At 45.5% G+C, this 20032-nt stretch overlaps 1 protein-coding gene across 1 annotated transcript in view; it reads right to left on the reverse strand.

Annotated features, from left to right (window-relative positions):
- CSMD2 (CUB and Sushi multiple domains 2) overlaps window positions 1-20032 on the reverse strand; it is a 547845-nt gene that overhangs the window by 236799 nt on the left and 291014 nt on the right. Inside the window, exon 10 of the mRNA XM_054571941.1 lies at window positions 15258-15379. Within this exon, the coding sequence (XP_054427916.1) occupies window positions 15258-15379 (122 nt within the window). The remainder of the gene's footprint in view (window positions 1-15257; window positions 15380-20032) is intronic.

Below are 20032 nucleotides of genomic sequence, written 5' to 3' on the forward strand. Positions count from 1 at the left end.
GCACCCACATACTACCAGGGTGCCAGCAGAGCCTCACCCCAGGTGCCTGCAGGTGCCTCAGGGGCAAACAGCTGCTGCTCTCGTTTGTAAGCCTGGGTGCCTTTTGTGCGGGGCCTTCACATCAGCATGGGATTCATGGAGAGGTGCATTTCTGTATAAGGATGTCCTTGAGCAAGGACGGATAGGACCGAGGAGGAGGTCAAGGCCGTTGGCTGGGAGGAAGGCTGAAGCACACTTCCTGGAGGAAAGGAAAGCAAGCAGGCAAGGGGGTGAGTTGGGGGTGGGGAGCAGGTGACCTGCAAGGGCGTGGAACGAGGGGCTTATCCCAACTCCTAGTTGCTCTGGAGTTGTTTAAGAAAGGGGTGGCAGGGTGGGTGACGGGAGAGAAGTAGGAGGAGCCAGATTGGGAAGGGCTGTCATGCTAAGGAGTTAGGTTTTGTCCTAAAGACAAGGGAGAGTGATGGAAGAGTTGTAAGCAAGGGTAGATACGTTTTTTGTTTTAGGAGCAACAGCACTGAGGGACATTGGGAAACCAGAAGACTGGTCTCAGGGCTATAGCAATACTGTAGGCGAGGATGGGGTGGGCCTGGAGCAGGCAGCAGTTGGAGTCGTTGGGAAAGAGGGTGGAATGTAACTGTCCACAGTGAGTGGCGGATGCTCTGGCACTTCTGGTTTTCCCACCGAGCAGGCCAGCCTGCCTTGCATGTTCCCTGAGGGCCAATGTTATCACCCTGAGATCACGTGCTCAGGCTAGAATTCCCTTCTCACCTCTCACCCTCCCGTCCTGCCCTGCAGAATGACATCACCATTTCCTAATCTGACACCCAAGGAGGAGCCCTCGGCACCTGCTCCCTGCTGTCCTCCTCTCTGAGCAGCCTGCTGGGCACCCCCTTATATCAGGTCTTCTCTCTCCTTCTGCCCACCCCCCAGCAATGCCTCCTCGTCCTTGAGCCCTCTGTTCTCTGCGCGCTCCCTGAGGAGCCTTCCTCTCTCCTCTGTGTCAGTACTTACCTGCTGTGCTGTGACTGATCTGTTTACCTGGTCCTCCACTATACCATGAACTTCCTGGAGGGCAGGGGCCACGTCTCACTGTCTCTGCCAGGGCCCGTTGGCATGCCAAGCACATGCCAGGGGCCGAGACAGTGTTGTATGGGAGAACACCTTCCAAACCTTTCCCCGTTCTCCAGCACGGACTGAGTGCCAGGTTCTTGGATCCCTCACAGAAGTTATTATCTAGAGCAAAGGTCGGCAAACTGTCCTTGTAAAGGGCCAGAGAGCAAACATCTTCCATTGGGCAGACCACATGCCTGTTGCACTTACCCACCTCTGCTGCTGCAGAGTGGATGCAGCCACACAGAGCACCTACACAAACGGCCGTGGCTGTGCAATGAATATTTCCAAAAAAACAAAACAAGCAATGGACTGGATCTGGCCCATACGCAGTAGTTTGTCGACTCCTGGTCTAGAAGATTCTTTGCGATGCTTCCTCACAGTTCTGATCATCCTCCCTCGTGAGATTTCTTCATTGTAAGAGCTCATACCTACAGTGCGCTTGACTCTGCTCTGAGATTTTTACACACATCAACTCATGGAAAACTTACAAAAGCTACAACAAATACCGCCATTCTACACCTGGGGAAGCTCAGGCACAGAGACCTTAGGCAACGTGCCCGAGCTCACACAGCTAAGTGGCAGACCCTGGGACTCACGGGCAGCCAGGGGCCAGGCTCCCCGTCGCTCTGCTCTACTGCCTCAGTGTCCCAGCGAGCTCGTGGGTCCACGAGGTAGGGAGCCTGACTTATCCTCTCCAACCTTCCCGAAGCCCTTTACCTGGATCCCAGCCAAGCCTCGCTGCACACCCAGCCCCACAAGGCCAGCAGTGCTTTCTGCAGGAAGACTGGCCTGGCCTCTGCTGGGACTGAGCGTCCTGGCTGCGCCTTCTCACCACCGTCACCCGCTTCCAGCCAGCTCTGGGGCAGAAGGCACTGGCTCACCATGCCACCTCCCAAAAAGGGAGCATATGATGGCTAGGTCTCTAATGGGAAGACATAGCTATGAAGGCCAGAACTCAGAGCCATAAAATGATTCACATCGCTGCTTAGAGCAGCTATCAATGTGAATTGCAGTTTAGAGCATCTGACCCTAACAGAGCAGCTAATTGTACTGAGCAGGCAGTACAACACATACGACACTGCAGCTTTGGGATGGGTCCCAGTGCACCATGTACTGATGCTTTCATACCCCCCGCCCCCTTCTCTTTGGCCTTTGTTTAAAGATAGGATCCTATAATGTTTAACTAACATGCAGATCAATTAAGCTCACAGAACGCCTTTCTGAGGCAGGGGAGTGGCAGCACATGAAATAGGCATGATCAAAGAGGTACATTTGTATACAGCTCAGACACGTGCTTCACACCCGTTAGATAAATGAATAAATGAACCCATCCTCCAGGACGTAATGGTGAGCACCTGCTATGTGCCAAGCGCTGAGCTAGCCGCTTCCCCCCGTTTTCTGACTTGCCTGGCAATTGAGAGCAGAATCAAGTGCCAAGGGTGTGGTGCAGACGGTGCGTGCTGGGGAATCGCAAAGAAGGGAGAGATGGAAGGTGGTCACGGGGAAGAGGAGGGCACTTCAAGAAATGCTGTGCGTGGGAACAGAGGGACGGGGAGTGGGGAGAGCAGCTGAGGCGGGGGCGGGAGGGGAGGCAGAGCGGCCCGGCTGAGTCTGCAGGTGGCTTTCGCCTGGCGGGCCAGAGCAGGCAGTGTGGACTTGATGGCGAAGAATGGGGGAAGATGCAACTCCACATGAAGGAAGGGCTGGAAGCAGAGAGGCCTTCCAGGAGCAGGTATGGGGTCCAGAGTAAGAGGAGGGCTTAGCGGAGCCTGAACCTCGGTTCAATGCAGAGGGCGGGACGTGGGGAGGGGACCCTCAGCACACAGCCACCGTTCCCGAAAACCGCGGCGGATGGGACCACAGAGGATGCCCACCCTGGGTTCCAGAGGACATTTTGTGCTTCCTGGGCACAGTCCAGGAGTCGCCAAAGGACAGGGATCTCGGTCTCGCCAGCCTGTGCCCGGTGTCTCAGTGAGGCTGCAGAAAACTTGATAGCTCACAGGCATTTTGCGGGGGAAAGCTGAAGCCCCAGGAGATCTAGACTGAGGCTGTTTTGTCCAGTGACCGCATTCCTACAGCAGCCGCCCGGCTAGGCTCCCTGCGTTGCTGCCTGTCCCTCACCCTGCGGCCCATGGTCCGTTAGAGCACGCACTGGATGACTATGGGCCTTGGGTCAAATCTGGCCTGTGGCCTGTTTCTGTATGACCCCTGAGTTAAGAAGTGTTCTTTTATTTTTAAGGTGTTAAAAAAAAAAATAAAGCACTACAAAGAAGAACATGTGCAACAAAAACTTTATATGGTCCTCAAAGTCTGAACTATTTATTATCTGGCTCTTTACAGAAAAAGCTTGCTGACCTCTGGCCTAGAGCCACAGTTTTCAAATGGCGTCCCAGGCACCCCAGGGTCCTATAAAGGTGCTTCGGGGGCCACTAGTAAAAGTGGAGAAGGAGCTGGAGCTGGCAGAGCCCTGCTCCAACACAAGCAGCTCCTTTTGCACTAGTTCACATTCTGGGAGTCTGTGACAGACATAGATAGTAGTTGACTAAATGTCCCTCCCTCCTGTTACCTATTCTTAACAGAACCCTGACTTTGTTTGAAGTGTGACAATGGACCTAGCTAACCTCAGAGCTAAGGACGTCTGGCTAAGTGACAGCGCGTCCTAGGCAATGAGATATGAGCTGAGGAGTCCTCAGGGCATTTTCTCACCTTTTTCCTTGCTTTCCTGGAATACAGCTGTAAGAATAGAGGTGGAGCAGCCTTCTTGTGATCATGAGCACAAAAGTCACATGCAATGAATGACAGAGGGAAAAACAGAAGGTGCTCGACACACCTGAGGAAATTACTAAACCAGCCCTGGACCCTCCATCTCTGGACCTCTGGTAGGTGGGGAAAATAAACTGTGTTCTGTTGACGCTTCTGTGGCGTTTTCTACAACTCACAGCCAATTGCAACCCAATGGCTATAGGCTCTGAAGAAAGGCTTTCATCGCCACAGAAAAGTTTGCCACCTCCTTACCCTCAGGACAAAGTTCATCACCCTGGGAACCCCAGCCCATGCCCCCGGCGCCTTCCCGGCTAATGGGAGCCCTCCCTGCAATGCCCTGCTCAGTCCTAGTTGCCCCTTTCCTCCTCACAGCACTTCTCTGAGCTCCAGAAGGCAACCTTGACCCACCCAGCCTTGGTTTCCTAACGCTGCCGTCAGTTGGACTGTTAGCTCATGAAAGGAAGGCAGATCCCTTTTCCTGGAACAGCCGGCACGGCGATCCCTGCTCCTGCTGGCTGAGGGCCCCGGGTGGGGCTCAAGAACGGGCTCTGTGGGGGCAGGAGGGGAGGCTGGTGGAGAGGCTGATCTGAACCCCCAGGGGTTCAAGCAGACAGGCCTCTGGCACCTTTGAGAAAGGCTTTGTGAAAAAAAAATTGAGTATAATTGACATATAACATTATGTTAGTTTCAGGTGTACAACATGATTCAGTATTTGTATGTACGGTGAAGTGATCATCACAGAATGTCCCGTTTCCTCCATCACCATATAAAGCTACAGAAGAGGCAACGCAACATTGTTGCCTATAGTCACCCTGACATACAGTACATCCCTACGACATTTACTTTGTGACTGGAAGTTTGAACCTCTTGGCCCCCTTCACCCATTACGTCTACCCCAAGTCCCCTCTCCTCTGACAACCACAAATCTGATCTTTGTAGCTACACATTTTACTTTGTTTTGCTTATTCATTTTGTTCTTTAGAGTCTACATATAAGTGAAGTCATACGGTATTTGTCTTTGTCTAATTTCCTTCAACGTAATACCCTCAAGGTCCATCCGTGGTGTTTTAAAAGGCAAGCTTTCATTCTTTTTTATGGCTGAATAGTATTCTATACAATAAATCACATCTTCTTTATCCATTTGTCTATAGATGGGCACTTAGGTTGCTTCCATATCTTGGCTACTGTGAATACTGTTACAATGAATACAGAGGTGCATACTTTTTTTGAATAAGTATTTTTGTTTTCTTCAGATAAATTCCCAGTAGTGGAATTGCTAGATCATATGGTAGTTCTATTTTTAGTTTTTTTGAGAAAACTCCCTACTGTTTTCCATAGCTGCTGTACCAATTTACAGTCCCACCAAGAATGCATGAGTGTTCCCTTTTCTCCACATCCTCACCAATACTTGTTATTTCTTTTCTTTTTGGTAATAGCCTTTCTGACAGGTCTGAGATGATGTCTTGCTGTGGTTTTGATTTGCATTTCCCTGATGATTAGTTGAGCAACTTTTCATATGTCTGTTGGTCATCTCTATGTGTTCTTTGGAAAAATGTCTATTCAGATATTCTGCCCATTTTTAAATTGGATCTTTTTTGGTAATTGAGTTGTATGAATTTTTAAATATATTTCAGATGAGGAGGGCTTTTGAGGAGGTAGGGCAAGAAAGCCCAGGGACAGAGACTGAGAACTTTCAGAGGTTCTGGAACTTCAGTCACCAGCTCCATTTAATTTTGGTGGCTGCGAAAGTAGTAAACTCTTTCACCCATTCATGGCTCATTCACTCATTGATTGATGGATTCATTTATTCACTCACCCACTGAATAGTTAATATGCACCTGCCAAGTGCTGGGCTTTGGAGAGACAACAATAGGCAAGATCAACATGGCCATACCTCGAGAGAGCTCACAGTCTGTAAGAGGAGACACCCCAGTACGTGGAAAACACCACATGCTGTGATGATGCTGAAATCAGGGAAGCAGGGGTGTGGGCAGATAGGAGGGGCACAAAATCCTGGCTAGACGAGGGGCAGGGCTTATCTTCAAGACTAGAGGAGGGTGTGCGGGGAGACGCCAAAGCCACAGCCAGTTCTACGGGAGGAGGAATGCTGAGATAGGAGGTGAAGTGAAGAAACTGTAAAAAAGAAAGGGATCGAGTTCAGGGCTTAGAAAAGGCCATTAAAAATGGCCTGTGGGGACCCTTGGCCTCTCTGCTGGCCAGGCAGCACTTTGCACAGAGCCTAGCACAGAGAGGATGTGAGTAAATGCTTGCTGAGTGAGCGAGTGACAAATGGGCCAACAAATGTGTTTCTGACATTTGCACTACTGAGTGATCACTTGCCTAGGGAGTTATTTCTTAATTCTCAGGTCTACAAAGGGAAGAGCGACACCGATAATCCTCAAGGAGTGAATAATCAAAACGCTATTATCTTTGGCTTTGAAGTTCATGAAATGAGCTTTTCTTTCCCTCTCCCTGCCAGGCCCCCTCCTTCTGCCTTCCACCCAGTCCCTTCCTCCCCTGACTCTCTCTGCCTCTCCAGCCTCACTTTACTTTTTTAGCAAAGGTGTATTAACTTGCCTGACCAAATCGACTAAAGTTCATATGCAAATTGAATCCTATGTCTTGCGTTCATACTGAGAAGCTGTGAAAGAAAGGCAGATGTGCGCAGGTAGGGGCCACTGACCGGGTCTGGGTTTCAGTCCTGACCATGGGCGGGGCCAAATGTGGGCGGGGCCATTCCGGAGGAGCTACCTGACACAGCACAGAGCTCCTCCTCTGTACCCACAAAGAGCACAGTGGTAACTGCAGGAGAAATACTATATGAAATTCCAGTCTGCTTTCAGGGCACTTCTGAGCTATGGGAGATTCTCACCCCAGTACAACATGACATACACACAAACAAGGGGACGCAGGAACAGAGGAGGGATCAAGACTTTGTGGAGTTAGGAAGGCTTCTCAGAAGAGAGGGTATTTGAACTGTGTCTCCAAAGGGGATAAGGAATTTGCCTGGAGGAAAAGGGAAGACACCGGGACAGGATGTGCCTGGATGGAGGTCTTAAAGGGCCTGGTGTGTCTATGTACCAGGAGTTTGATGTAGAGGAAGCTGGGGCTGCCTGGGCTGGGGCGGAGAGAGAATTGTTATTGATCAAATAAGCTTAACTGTCAGATCACCAGGGTGTTCTTTAAAAATATAGGTTTCAGGCACCTATCCCAGATCCACTGAATCAGATCTTTGATGAAAGAGCTTTGAAATTTGTGTCTTTAGGACTAAGACAGCCTGAATGGCCAATGTGGGCTTCCCATCGCCCAACCAATGTGAGCACATGAAGCTGCGTATGGAGCAGGCCAGCCTCACTTGCTCTGAGCCCTCTCTCCCGTTTTATTCCTAGGGTATTGGATAGAGACACACCCTTCACCTGCCTCCCCAGTAAGACTAAGTTCTTGTTCCCACAGTGCAGGGCTGCATCGCCTAGAAGTGTCAGTCAAGGCTGATGTGCTGACATAGGTTCTTGGCCATTCCCACACCAGGACATTTTGTTTCTCTCTTTGGACTTATTGCCCTTGGGGGTGGGGAGGATGTAGTCAGTGCCACACTGCCAGCTCCCTTTCACACTCGGGGGGCAGAGGTCCTACAAGGGGGATGGAATTCCAGGAAGGGTCCTTAGGTCCACCAATGTACAGATGCCTGTGATGCATAATCATTCCATGATTACGAGGAAACCAAGGGACATATGTGCTGGCAAAACTCTCAGCCCCTTCTCATAACAGCATCTTTCTTCACTCCTTGCAAAGGGAACCCCTGTGTTCCCAATCACATTGGCTTGTCATTTACTCCAGAAGCTCCTTCCACTCACCATCTTCTTCCTCCTACATCCTCACTCTTCTCTTTGCTTGCTCTGCCCTCAGCCTATAAAATATGCAAGTTTCCAACAGCTTAAACAAACACCCTAAGTAATCCAACCCTTTCTGTCCACACTACCTTCCTCACACGTCCTTTACTCCTTCCTTCACTTCACCATGAAGCTTGTAAAAAGGGCTGTCTACACTCCTGGCTTCCAGAGCCTCCCCTCCCATCCAGTCCGCCCCATCCCACCCCACTTACTACTTCTGCCCCCAGAGCTCCACTAAAAGATCTTCTTCCAAGGCTGAAGCCAACAGCCTCTTCAGTTCCTTTCCCACAAGACTTTCTCATCATTGCCATCATCAGACATATCCTGGTTAGAAACTCGTCCTGCTTTTGCACATGATTCTCTCCTGCCTCTTAGGTTATCTTTCTCTGTTTCTTTCACTGGATGTCTTTCATCTGTAAGGATGGTGTTCCCAGATTCATTCTGAATCTTCATATTCTCATTCCTCTTTCCAAGAAGGGCTGTTCATTCCTTAGGCTTCTTTTCCCACCATGTGCTGATGAACTGAAGATTTATCCAGTTTTCAACCAGTGCATCCAAATACCCTTGGATGAACCACAGGCAATTCAAATGCACCATATTCCCCTCTTGGCTGCTGCACCGCATGTTCCTCCTCTTGTATTTCCTTTTAAAGCCTCCCACGGGTCCAAGTCAGAGGGCACTAAGTCATCATTCCTTTGTCATTGAATACATGCTTCCGGAGTGCCACCTATGTGCCAGGCACTGTGCTGGTCACTTGGGAAACAATTTTGAAGAAGATCCCTCCTGCTCCCTCAATCCTCACATCCAAAACCAGTCACGAAATGCCATCCCTTCCCCTTAATATCTCTCAAACCTGTTTCCCCCTCCACATTTCCAAATTCTTGGTTGATGCCCACATTTTTTTTTTTACTTGGGTAACTGCTTCAGCCTCCTAACTGATCTCACTCCCTCCGGTTTCCCTCTGTAGCCCTCTCCACGCCTGCCAGAGTAATCTTTCAAAAACTCAGACTTCCTTGCCATTGTTCTGGCTCAGGAGAGGAGTGGCCCTCATCCTTCCCAAGGCTGAGCCTAGTGCGGTCAATCCTACCCCCCACCCATCTATTCTGAGACCTAGTTCCCTCCATCCAGCCACGCAGCAAATGCCTGGGCAATGGAGCCAGAAAGACTGGGTTTAAATCCCAGCGCTGCCACTTACTGCTACAAAAAACATGTACTAACCTTTAACCTATTATGATTCAGTTTCTTCATCCACCAAATGGGTCTATTAAAACCTAATTAATGGCACTAATATGAGAATAAATTTATTTAGAGGGCTTAGCTCAGTGCTTGGCACATAGGAGGCATGCAATAAAAGAGAGCAATTATTGTTATTAACAACATGCTAACATGTCTACCCTTAAAAATCTGTTTCAGGATAAAACTCAAGCCTCTCTGGCAAGCATGTGGGTTCACCTTGAATTACTTATAGTCCTAAGAGGCCGTTCTAAACCCCAGTGCCTTTGCACATGCGTCCACTCTGAGCTATTGATTTTCAAACCTATTCATTCTCCAACAACCTGCTCAAATGCCATATGCTTTGTGAAAACTCCCTTGACCTTCCAGTTAGTGGCGTCCTCCTAGGTTTCCCCATAGCATTCTGACACACCTCCGTCAGCATTTATCTGTACTCCAGTTAATTTACACACATTTCTTCTCTCCCTGTGTGCATGAGCCTGAAGGCAGATAATGTACCTATCGTCAATGAATGAAAGAATGCTCATCTCAGAAAACATATCGTGGACTTGGAGAGGCTGTGCTTTTTGCTGAAGGGGATGTCTCAAAGGTGACTGGACAGGCAGTCCTTGAACACACATGTATCTCTCCTGTGGGCTAGTGAACAGGGAGAGGAACACACTATCCCTTTTCCCTGCTCTTTGCAGTAAAGCAGCTCTGATTCTTCAGTCATAGACTTGAGTTTGCACACTTACACCCTGCTTTCTGCACCATATGCGCTATGGCTCTTCTCCTGCATGGCACTAGGAAGAGCTGCCCTTCAGCCTTTCTGGGCTTCCGCAGGACTACCTGAAGCTCAGTGACAACCTGTGAGGATGCCAGGAACACCCTTACCATTTTGCATAGCTTGACTCTGAGGAAGTGACCTTCAGAGGGGCTGGCTTCAGGAACCCAGGCTGGGGTGACCTCCTGCAGGACGTGTGGGGAAGTGACCAATATGGGGCCACTGATCCCCACACACCAGCCGAGGGTAGGCCTTCTGAGGCTAAATCAAATTGGTTCTCAGAAAATTACCAGGCCTTACTGAGAAGTCCCTCTGTACCCCATCTTCAAGTTCAAAAGAAAACAGAAATAAGCCTCTTTAACAATGCCCAAGAAACAGCATTCTAGTCAAAAGCTTCATAACCTCATGGGCGTTAAGTCCTTCTTCTTGCTCAGCCTCCATCCTCACCCCCACGTGGCTGGAGCATCCTTCCCCATTGACTACGTTCTTCATCAAACTGTCTGAGAAAACGTGAAACTTCGTAAAATGCTTTGCGGAGGAAATCTGTTTCCCGTGTTCCCAGCATTGTGGTCCTAGGTTCCTTGACCAAACAATTTAAAAACATTGAGCAAAATTTATAAAGAAAAAAACCCTTTTTTGAGTTAAGAAGTGTTATGAATTGAATTATATCCTCCCCAAACTCCTGTGTTGAAGTTCTAACCCCTAATGTGATCATAGTTAGAGATGAGGCCTTCCGGCAGGTAATTAAGGTTAAATGAGGTCATGAGGGTGGGGCCCTAATCCAATGGGGTTCGTGTTCGTATCAGAGAAAGGGGAGACATCAGGGAGTCTCTCTGTAGGTGCACAGGGGAAAGGCCCTGCGAGGACTCAGGGAGAAGGAAGACGTCTACAAGCTAGGAAGAAAGTCCTCCCCAAAAGCTGAACTTTCTGGCATCTTCATAGTAGACTTCTAGCTTCTAGGACAGTGAGAAAAGAAATATCTTTTGCTTAATCCACTCAGTCTGTTATACCTTGTCATGGCAGCCCGAGAAGATGAATATGCTAAGAATGCTCAGAGCCCAAAGTGCTGTGGCTGTAGGAGCCCAGACTGTGACTCAGGGCATGAAGCTGGCTTTGGCTTTGAGTGCATTTTTAAAAAACTGATAAAATAGAGCTTTGGTTTTCAGGGCCTTGTGGAAGAGAGAAAACTAGAAACAAAGGTCAGAGCCCACCAAGGTGGGGGATTCTAATATGATACCCCTGAATAAAGCTGTACTACTTAAAGCTGCACCCTTAGTGTGAGCTGGAAATAAGCCTGTCTTCCTTCTTATTGACCACTACTACCCCCTGGGTGGATCTGGAGGCTGACTGTTTATCCCAGACTTTGACACTGAGTGGACAGCAAACCAAAATCTCCCCTGACAGTCCATCACAATAAGTCCACTTTTACATAAGTGTTCAGCCCTCAGATTACTTAGGGTGTTTGAAGTCTTCATACTGAGAATTTATTCTGAAGATGTTTCAGGCTGCTACCAGGTGGAAACAAACGTTAACGCCCTCTGGAAGAAACAGCCTTCTACTCAGGTCTCAAACGATCCCACAGGTAAGTCTAACCATTTGTCAAAAGCTATGAAACAAAGAGGGAAATGTGGCTCCGTGGGTAAGAGGTGAGAAACAGCAAACAACAAAGTCAAACTTGCAAAGACTTCATATATTGGGATTAATAGACACAAAATGTAAAATAAACATGTTTAATATATTTAAAAAATTAGAGAAGGATCTAAACATGAGTAAGGAGCAAGACTCTATAAAATGTAGTCAGAAACATCTGAGAAAGGACCAAATAGGACCTTATAAAAGGAAAATCATATTTGAAATTAAAACAAATCTTTGGTGAATGAATTCAACAGATGTTAGACATAGCCAAACAGAGAATTAGTAAATAGAATGAAAAACAGAAAATATGATAGGAGTTAAGAAACACAGAAACAGAGTGAGAATGATTAACATGTCATGCCAGACTTCCAGCAGCAGGAACGAAACAGAATAAAGGAGAGGCGACAGTTGAAAATATAATAGCTAAACATTTTCTCTAAACTAATGAAAAAATGCAATTCATAGATTCAAGAAGCTTAATGAAATCAAGCAGGATAAATAGCAAAATATCAACATGATAGTGAAACTACAGAACACTAAAGATAAGCAAAGACTATAAAAGCAACCAGAAGACTGTTATACAAAGGAATGACAATAAATTTACAGCAACATTGGAAGCTAGAAGACATTTGAATAATATTTCCATGTACAGAGGGTATATAATTATCAACCAAGAGTCAGATATCTAGTGAATATCAATGTTCTCTCAAGAAGAAAGGGAAAAACACATTTTTTAATATAAACAAAAACTAAGAAAGTTTGTCATCAGGGGAAAATAAGTTTTAAAGCATGTACTTTGGATAGAAAGAAAGTAATTTTGAAGCGAAGAACTGATATGCAAGAAGGAATAGTAAACAAAGTAGCAGTATATGCCAGTAAATCTAAATGGACATTGGTTTTATTAAACAATAGCAACAACGACTGTAAGCAAATACAAAAATACACACATCATAGAGTATAAATTTGGAGAGATTAAAGTCATCGTGTTAAGATCTCTGATTTTTCAAGAGGAACATAAATTACTATTTACATTAGGCTTTATTAAGTATGCATATGAATATTTCAGGTAACCCTAAAAGAACAGAAATGATTGTACAATTTTACTGGTCTAAGCTTTCCAGTTACAAGATAGATTGTGAGAATGGGTTTTTAAAAACCTAGCTATACACAAGATACATATAAAGCATTAGGAAGTAGAATGGTTGAAAGCAAGAAGAAAGATTTATTAAACAGAAACAAAAAGAAAGCTGAAGTAATAGCTGGGGAAAAAACTTTAAGATCAAAACATTACTACAGATAAAGAGAGTCATTACATAAGTATTTTTGAAAAATTTCAGCTCACCAGCAAGATATATAATTCTTAACTTGCATGCTCTAATAACATAGTTCTAAAATATATAAAGCAAAACTCAAGAGAAATTCCAGGAAAAATAGACAAAACCACCATCATAGTGGGAGGTTTTATTATACCTTCCCCTGCAGTTGACTGATCAGGAAGAAAAAACAATGAAGATCCAAAAGATTTAAGCTTGATGTAATGGGACAAAAAAACTGCAAAATACACTTTATTTTTTTCAAGCACACATAGAATATTTGTGAAAAATGATTATTTCTGGTCCGAAAAGAAAGTCTCAATTATTTCAAATGATTCAAATACAGACAATGTTCTCTGATCACAAGCTTTAGAACCACCAACAGAAAGGCAGCCAGAAAAAAATCTTTTGTTAGAACATTGAAAAATAATTCTAAATAAGTTGTGGTTGAAAGATGAAAGAATAATGGAAATTGGATAATATTCAGAAGTAAACAATAAAAGATAAACTACATATCAAAACCTGTGGGAATGTAGCCATAGTAGTTCCTAGAGGGAAATTTAAAGCATTAAATGCTTTAAAAAGATTGAAAAATATAAATTACGCATCAAAATTAAGGTGGCAGTAAAAGAATAAGGGAATAAACCCAAATATAATAGAAAGAAGAAAATAAAGATGAGCATAAATCGATGAAATAGAAAATAAATACATCAAAAGAAGTATTAAGTTCAAAATTAGGTCTTTGCAAAGACTAGAAAAATGTAAAACCTATGGCAATATTCCTGAACAAGATACAAAATAAGAAATGAAAAAGGGAATAAAATATATAATAAAAATAGTAGGCACAACTTTATACCCAGTAAATTTGAAAACTTAATAAAATGGCCTCAAGAAAAAAAGCAGATAATCTTAATAATCCTTTAGTCATAAAAAGATTAAATCTATCGTTTAAAATCTTCCAAGAAAGGAATAGCAGGCCCAGATAGTTTTGCTGAAATATTTCTCAAAACTTTCAAAGTGAAAGTTATTCCAGTCTCTCACTTACAGCTCCATGGAACTGAAACAGAGGACACACTCACCACATGGTTTTGTGAGGTTAGCAATTTCCTGACAAAAATATCTGGCAAGGGAAGTATGAAAAAAAGACCAATCTCACTAACAAAACAGAAGCAAATTACTAAATAAAATATTAGCAAATCCATTATAGGCATGTATAAAAATGATAATACTAAATGACCAAGTTGGGTTTCTACCAGGAACACGAGGTTGGTTTAACATTAGAAAAAGCATCTAATGTAATTCACCAAACTAACAAAATAAAGGAGCAAATCCTACAATTATATCAATAGAAATAGAAAGGTACTTGATAAAACTCAACATCTACTCACAGTATAAGACTTTAGCAAACAAAGATTAGAAAGAAACTAAAAAAAAGCTTCAGCGGACATCATAATGAAGTAAAAATATTCTATTTAACATCGAACAATGACAAGGAGCCTACCATCACCACAGTGATTTGATATTATATTTGAAGATTAAGCCAGAACATTAGGGCAAGAAAAAGAATGAAAAGGCATGAGGATTGAAAAGAAAGAAATAAAACCATCATTTGTGAAGATGATTGTCTTATGTAGAAAACCTCAAATAATTCACAGATAAATTATTACAAGACAGTTGCTATACACAAAAATCAAAGAACAAAAAATAATTGCATTTCTAAACACCAGCAAGAAATAGGTAGAAAATAAAATTTTAAAAGATGTGATTTATAACAGCAACAACAAATATAAGCTATCTATGAGTAACTACATTAACAAATGTACAAGATCTGTAATGGAAAATCTCCAAAAGCTTATTGAAAGCCATTAAAAAATACCTAAGAAAACAGAAAGATATACCATGTTCATGGACTGGAAGACTCAGTATTACAAAGACAACAGTTCTTCAACTGATTTATAGTTTTGATATAAAGATCCCAGCAGGTTATTCTGTGGGTCTTGGCAAGAGTTTTGTGAAAAAGTTATGAAAAAACAAAGGGCATGTCACACACACACAAAAGAACTAAATGTGAAAATAACTCATGAAAAGGTGTATACCAGTGCAAAACTACACACCACAGATAAATCTGAGAGACATAATCTTGAGTGAAGTTGATTAAGAATATATAAAACACGATTACACTTGTATGAAGTTCAAATGCTGCCTTGCTAAACATTGTATTTTTAAGGCTACACATTTACGTGTGTACTATAAAGAGAAGAAGAGGAATGAGAAGCACATGATCAAGGCAGAGTTTACCTGAGGGATTGAGAATGGGACTGAACTGGCCACGGACACGCGTTACTATGGTAACTGATTTGGCTGTGCAGGTGTCTGTTATATTGATGTTTTTATATTTTATTTTACAAATATGCTTTTTATCTATCTGCTATTTAATAAAATAATTTTAAATAATTGTCTACAAAGAACCTACCACAACCAAGCTCTGGGTTTGACACCCTTGTAGACCAACGGTCCCCAGTGCAGCCCTGCCCACAGGAGTCGTACCTTGGCCGGGTTGAGAGCTGTGATGATCCACACGCAGTGTGCGTTGTTGTCGTACTGAATAGGGAAATTGGGGGAAGTGATGATGCCTGAGGGGCCTCGAAGGTGGGCATCACACATGCGGGCTGCAGAGAGAAGGTGAAAGTTTAGTTTACAGTAGGTCCAGTTCCCATCCCCACCTCTCACCCCCAGCCCAGGAGAGACTGAAGTCCATGCAGTCTCAATGCAGACATAACCCTCTGCTTTCCTCCCTCATAATCCTCAGCAGGTTCAAGGGGAAGTCACAGTTCCTGGAGCACTGGGGTAGGGGCAGGCCCCACAAGCCCTGCCTGCCCTGCTGCCCCGTGCACTATAATGAACTTCCATGGTCAAGCTAAGCAAGCCCCTCTACATTCGCTGCCCACCCCCAGCTGTGATCAGTGACTCCACCAAGAGGGTGTGGCCTAGTACTCCTCATGCTGAACTAAGTGTAGGTGGGCACCGGACGCCTATGGGTCTGCTGAGGCGCCCACCTCTTGCTCTGCTGACCTGTCTGTGCATCTCTGTTGGCTCGCAGGCCTCCTGAAGTAGAATCTCAGGACATCCTTGTTGAGGCCACCTCATTAGGTCTTGAACGTCTGTGCCCAAGGCCTCTGCCAAAGCCCCCAGCTCCGCCAACGCCCAGGTACCCCGAGTGATCTCAGTGCCAGGCACGGACTTCCCAATTCCCTCCCCACACGCAGCGCATGCCTAACACAGGCTTTTGACAGGAAGCGTAGAGATTCAAGGTGAATTAGAAGTGCTCTACTCAAGTAGATATAAAGTGTTATCAATCACAGCTTAATCTAATTAAGCTCTTTAAAATAGCTTCTAAACTAATTAGATTAAGTAGTGATTGATAACAGTTAAGGTACTACATTGTACCTAGGTGTTTGCCTTCTTTAAAAACATGTTCTTTAGTTCTAGCCACTTCATTCTTCAATGTTAGCGCTCAGCTGTTTTATTAAAAAGAGTTCTCAGAGCCTGTTCCGTGGCAGCCCGCGTGGCAATTTATCCTAATTGTAGGCAAAGTGCCTAACGGTAAAGAAATAGTCAGCCAACGCCGCCAGCCTAAGTATATAAAATGAAAGTGGTGTCAGGCCCGGTTTCCTCTGATGGGGCGAAGTATCCTGGAGCTCCTGTCCGCGGGTGGATGGGGCCATGAAAAACCCTTCCCGGGAGCGTCTGGGAAGCAGTTTCCACAGCTCTTGGACAGAATTCATCTCTTCTCATTTCAAGCGCTCATTCCCGCACTCACTCATTCCAATGTTTATTGAGTGCCTATTATGGGCCAGGCAGAGTGTGGGGAGAAAACACCTCCGAAGACACAGCCCCTCCTCCCCAAAGGGCCAGCGGCAAGTGGAGGAAACAGGTACAAAAACTGAACGAGGCAGAGCCAGCGCTGTCAGAGGGTTATTGGCCAGAAGCTGCTGGGTCAGATTTGCTCCTTCTCTTCTAGCTCATCAGCTTTGGTGAGGACGTTCCTGATGGCTCGCCCCAGCCCTGCACCAAACAGATCTTCCCCCTCACCCGGAGCTCAAATGTTGGGTGAGTCAAGTTTGAAGAGAGCCCTAGGGGAACCCTCTCCTCTGTTCCACTTGTGTGCACCCAACTGCTTCTGTGATTCTGTGCTGAGAAACACTTCGATTCACAGGTTGCGCTTGCTACAACTGGGCCTGAAGGCAGCAGCCAGGGCAAGGAGAATGCAGGCTGTGGGGTTTACCAACTTAGCCTCCTGGGTTTTAAGTTGACTTGCTGGTTGTCTAAGCCGGGAAATGGCAGGAAGCCTCTCTGATTCTACTGTTCACCTGTAAAAGGGGTCTAGTGATATCATCCTCCCCCTGCCCCCGCATGGTGAGGATGAAGTTATATGAGATAATGGATGTGAAAAAGCTCCCCCAGGGCATGGGACATTGTCAACATTTAACAAAGGGGAGCTGAGACTGTTAGACTCTCGATGCCCTGTTTATTCCATTTCACTGTGCCCACGATTTCTCTCAAGGCCCGAGAGCTTTTCTCTACCTTTCCTGAAGTTTCTTTACACAGGATTTTTTTCTTCCTGTGACCACACTTGAGATCGACAACATCGCTAAACAAATTAGAACAAGGTCATCAAAAGCAAGGCCATGAACCCAGCCCACCTCTGCGAGGGGGGCCCGCGGATTCGGAACCCTAGCCCTGCAGGGAGCCCCCTCCACCAGCACCATCCTACCCCTCTTCTGGAAAGCCAGGTTATGCTGCCTTAAAAGCCCTCAGCTTCTGACTTAATTTATCCTGCGCTCGTTTCCAAAAATTAGATGGTATTTGCAATCTGTTGAAATATGCTGAAGGTAATTAGAGGGAGCAGGTCAAAAAGGCATTTACCACTTTAAGAGCTTAGAGGGAATTAATTAAAATATTACAATCTGCAGATATTTAGCATAGAGCAACCTTGAAATAGGTTCTGAATGGAGCATAAGCTCCTTTTTCCCCTCCGCTGCCTCAATTGGGTCAGGGGGTCCGTGGACAGACAGACTTCCTCCTGAACAGCCAGCCCCTGGGATTCCACCAACAGATGGATAGTCCAGGGCTGCACCCCACATGGGCTAGCAAAATGGTAGATGCTCAGACAAGTTCTGAATAAATAAACAAATATGTTTGTGTTTCTCTTTTAGTTTTTTACTATCAAATTTTCTGCGGGGTAACTTTCAGGAGACTTCCCCGGGACTTCCCACGCAGAAACTCTGCAGCCACTCACTCTCTTCCTCAAGACATCATGACACCACCATATGACAAGATCTGTATTCCAGGGGACACTACGGGGAGAGCATCTGGACCCACAGCCAGTTCTGGTACTGAAACCACTTGACATCAAAAAGGGCATTGCTTCAGATGCAAACGCCTTTGGTCTTCTAGCTCCTCCCCTAATCTGATTCCCACACTGTTCCTTGCTGCCCTCTTGCGCTGCTCCAACTACTGACCTGCCTCCTCATCCTTGCCACAGTCCCCTGGAACCATGTCCCTACCACCAATTCTAAGGCAAACACACCTGACTCGCATCTGCAACATCTTTCAGTACCCGCTGCTCCACCTCCTGCCCATCTCCGCTCTACTGCTTCCCCTGCAGCTCTCTGTACCGGACAGCTTTTCCCACCCTCCCGTATGTTGCTCACGGACATTCGCTGAATCCCTGGAAGAACTCTTCCTTGGCCTTCATCTAGGTCTCATTCCACTGACGCCAACATTTTCTCTCTACCATCAGTTCCCTGTCTTCCCTTCTGTCCTTACTCAACTTAAGAGCTCATGGTCCACCCATTTTCTTGCAAATCTACCCAAGTCCCCTGCTACTTTTTCCTTTAATCAGTTGTCTAAAAGATATCAGTTGTTGAGGGACCACTCCACCTTCATTCTCTAGACCTGCGCTCATACAGTTGATCTTTTCGGGAGAAAAATCACGTGAATAGAAAGACTGATGTCACTGTAAATTCATGATTACTCACCTCAGAAAAAACTCCTAGATATTGCCCAGCAATTATTAAGCTCATCCTCCTGCTCTGCACAGAGATCCTTTCATGCCTCCTACGTGTCCTTTGGAACTCTTCCCCCCACCTCCCCTTACTCTCAGTTGATGACTTTGCTTCAGTCTTTGTGGCTGACACAGATGATGTCTGGCAGGCATACACTCTCTCCCATCTCCCATTCCGCAATCCTTTCTGCTTATGTACTCATCTTCTTCCTTGCAGTTCCTTCACCTTTTAAAGACCAGCCCCCTTCCTCAAGAGCTCTGGTGCCCCTGCCCAAAGTCAACCACATCTGTGGCCATATCTGGGATGTTGTACTGGACCCCAAAAGAGTCCACCTGTCAGATATTGAGCTCCATCATCCCATTCTTTCCCCTGCCACCTACGCTCCCAGCAGAGTGACTTGAGCTTGATGTACTTGCTATCCTAAACCACAGGCCGCTCCCGCCTTCTGGCTCCCTCGTGTCTCGTCATCTGTCAGTGCCCCATTGACCCTACTTCTTTCACTCGTCTGGACCTCAAGACCATCACCAATGGCTCCCTCAATGCTCTCATATCTGCCTTTGATTAATTCTACCATCCACCTTCTCTACTCTTAATCCAGGGTGCCAAGGTGCTGCCTGGAGACCATGGTACCACCACCACAGGTTTATGGTTTGCCAATGTAATCGAAGTTTTGGCCCAAATTAGTCCTTTCCCTTGTCTTCATCCAGTTTCTTTGACAATCCCTTACAAGAAAAACTTTGACAATTTGCCACTCAGGTGAGCCATTCAGTTGGCCTCTCTGGAGGATCTGACCCTTCTCTCTTGATGAAATTCACATTCATTGGCCACTATGGTGCCTCTTGGCTCTTCTCCTACCTCTGTAACTGACCCTTCGCAGCTTCCTACTTGGCTATTAACTTCTTAAAAGTAGTTGTTTATATCTGGCTAAAGAGTATACAGGAGTTCTCTGCATACTCCCTACAAATTGTCCACGAGCTTATAATTTTAAATAAAAATAAAAGTTAAAAAAAAGTGAAGGAGAGAGAGTTATATGTGCTTCCATCCAGCACACTGACTCTGAAGTATGTGAATTTGCAAGACGTGTAGGATAGAGCATTTGGAGTCAGGATTTGAATTCCAGCTCAACCAATTAGCTTTGTGCCCTTAGGCGAGTTGGCTGACCACACCAAGCCTGAGCTAAACATAAGATATGGATAACGCCACTTTCTTCATAAAGAAATTATAAAAAATGCCTACTGTAATTTTTTATACAAG

Source organism: Pteronotus mesoamericanus, unplaced genomic scaffold (genome assembly GCF_021234165.1).
Source record: "Pteronotus mesoamericanus isolate MK-2021 breed Mesoamerican mustached bat unplaced genomic scaffold, CSHL_Meso_final contig_221, whole genome shotgun sequence".
Lineage (NCBI taxonomy): Eukaryota > Metazoa > Chordata > Mammalia > Chiroptera > Mormoopidae > Pteronotus > Pteronotus mesoamericanus.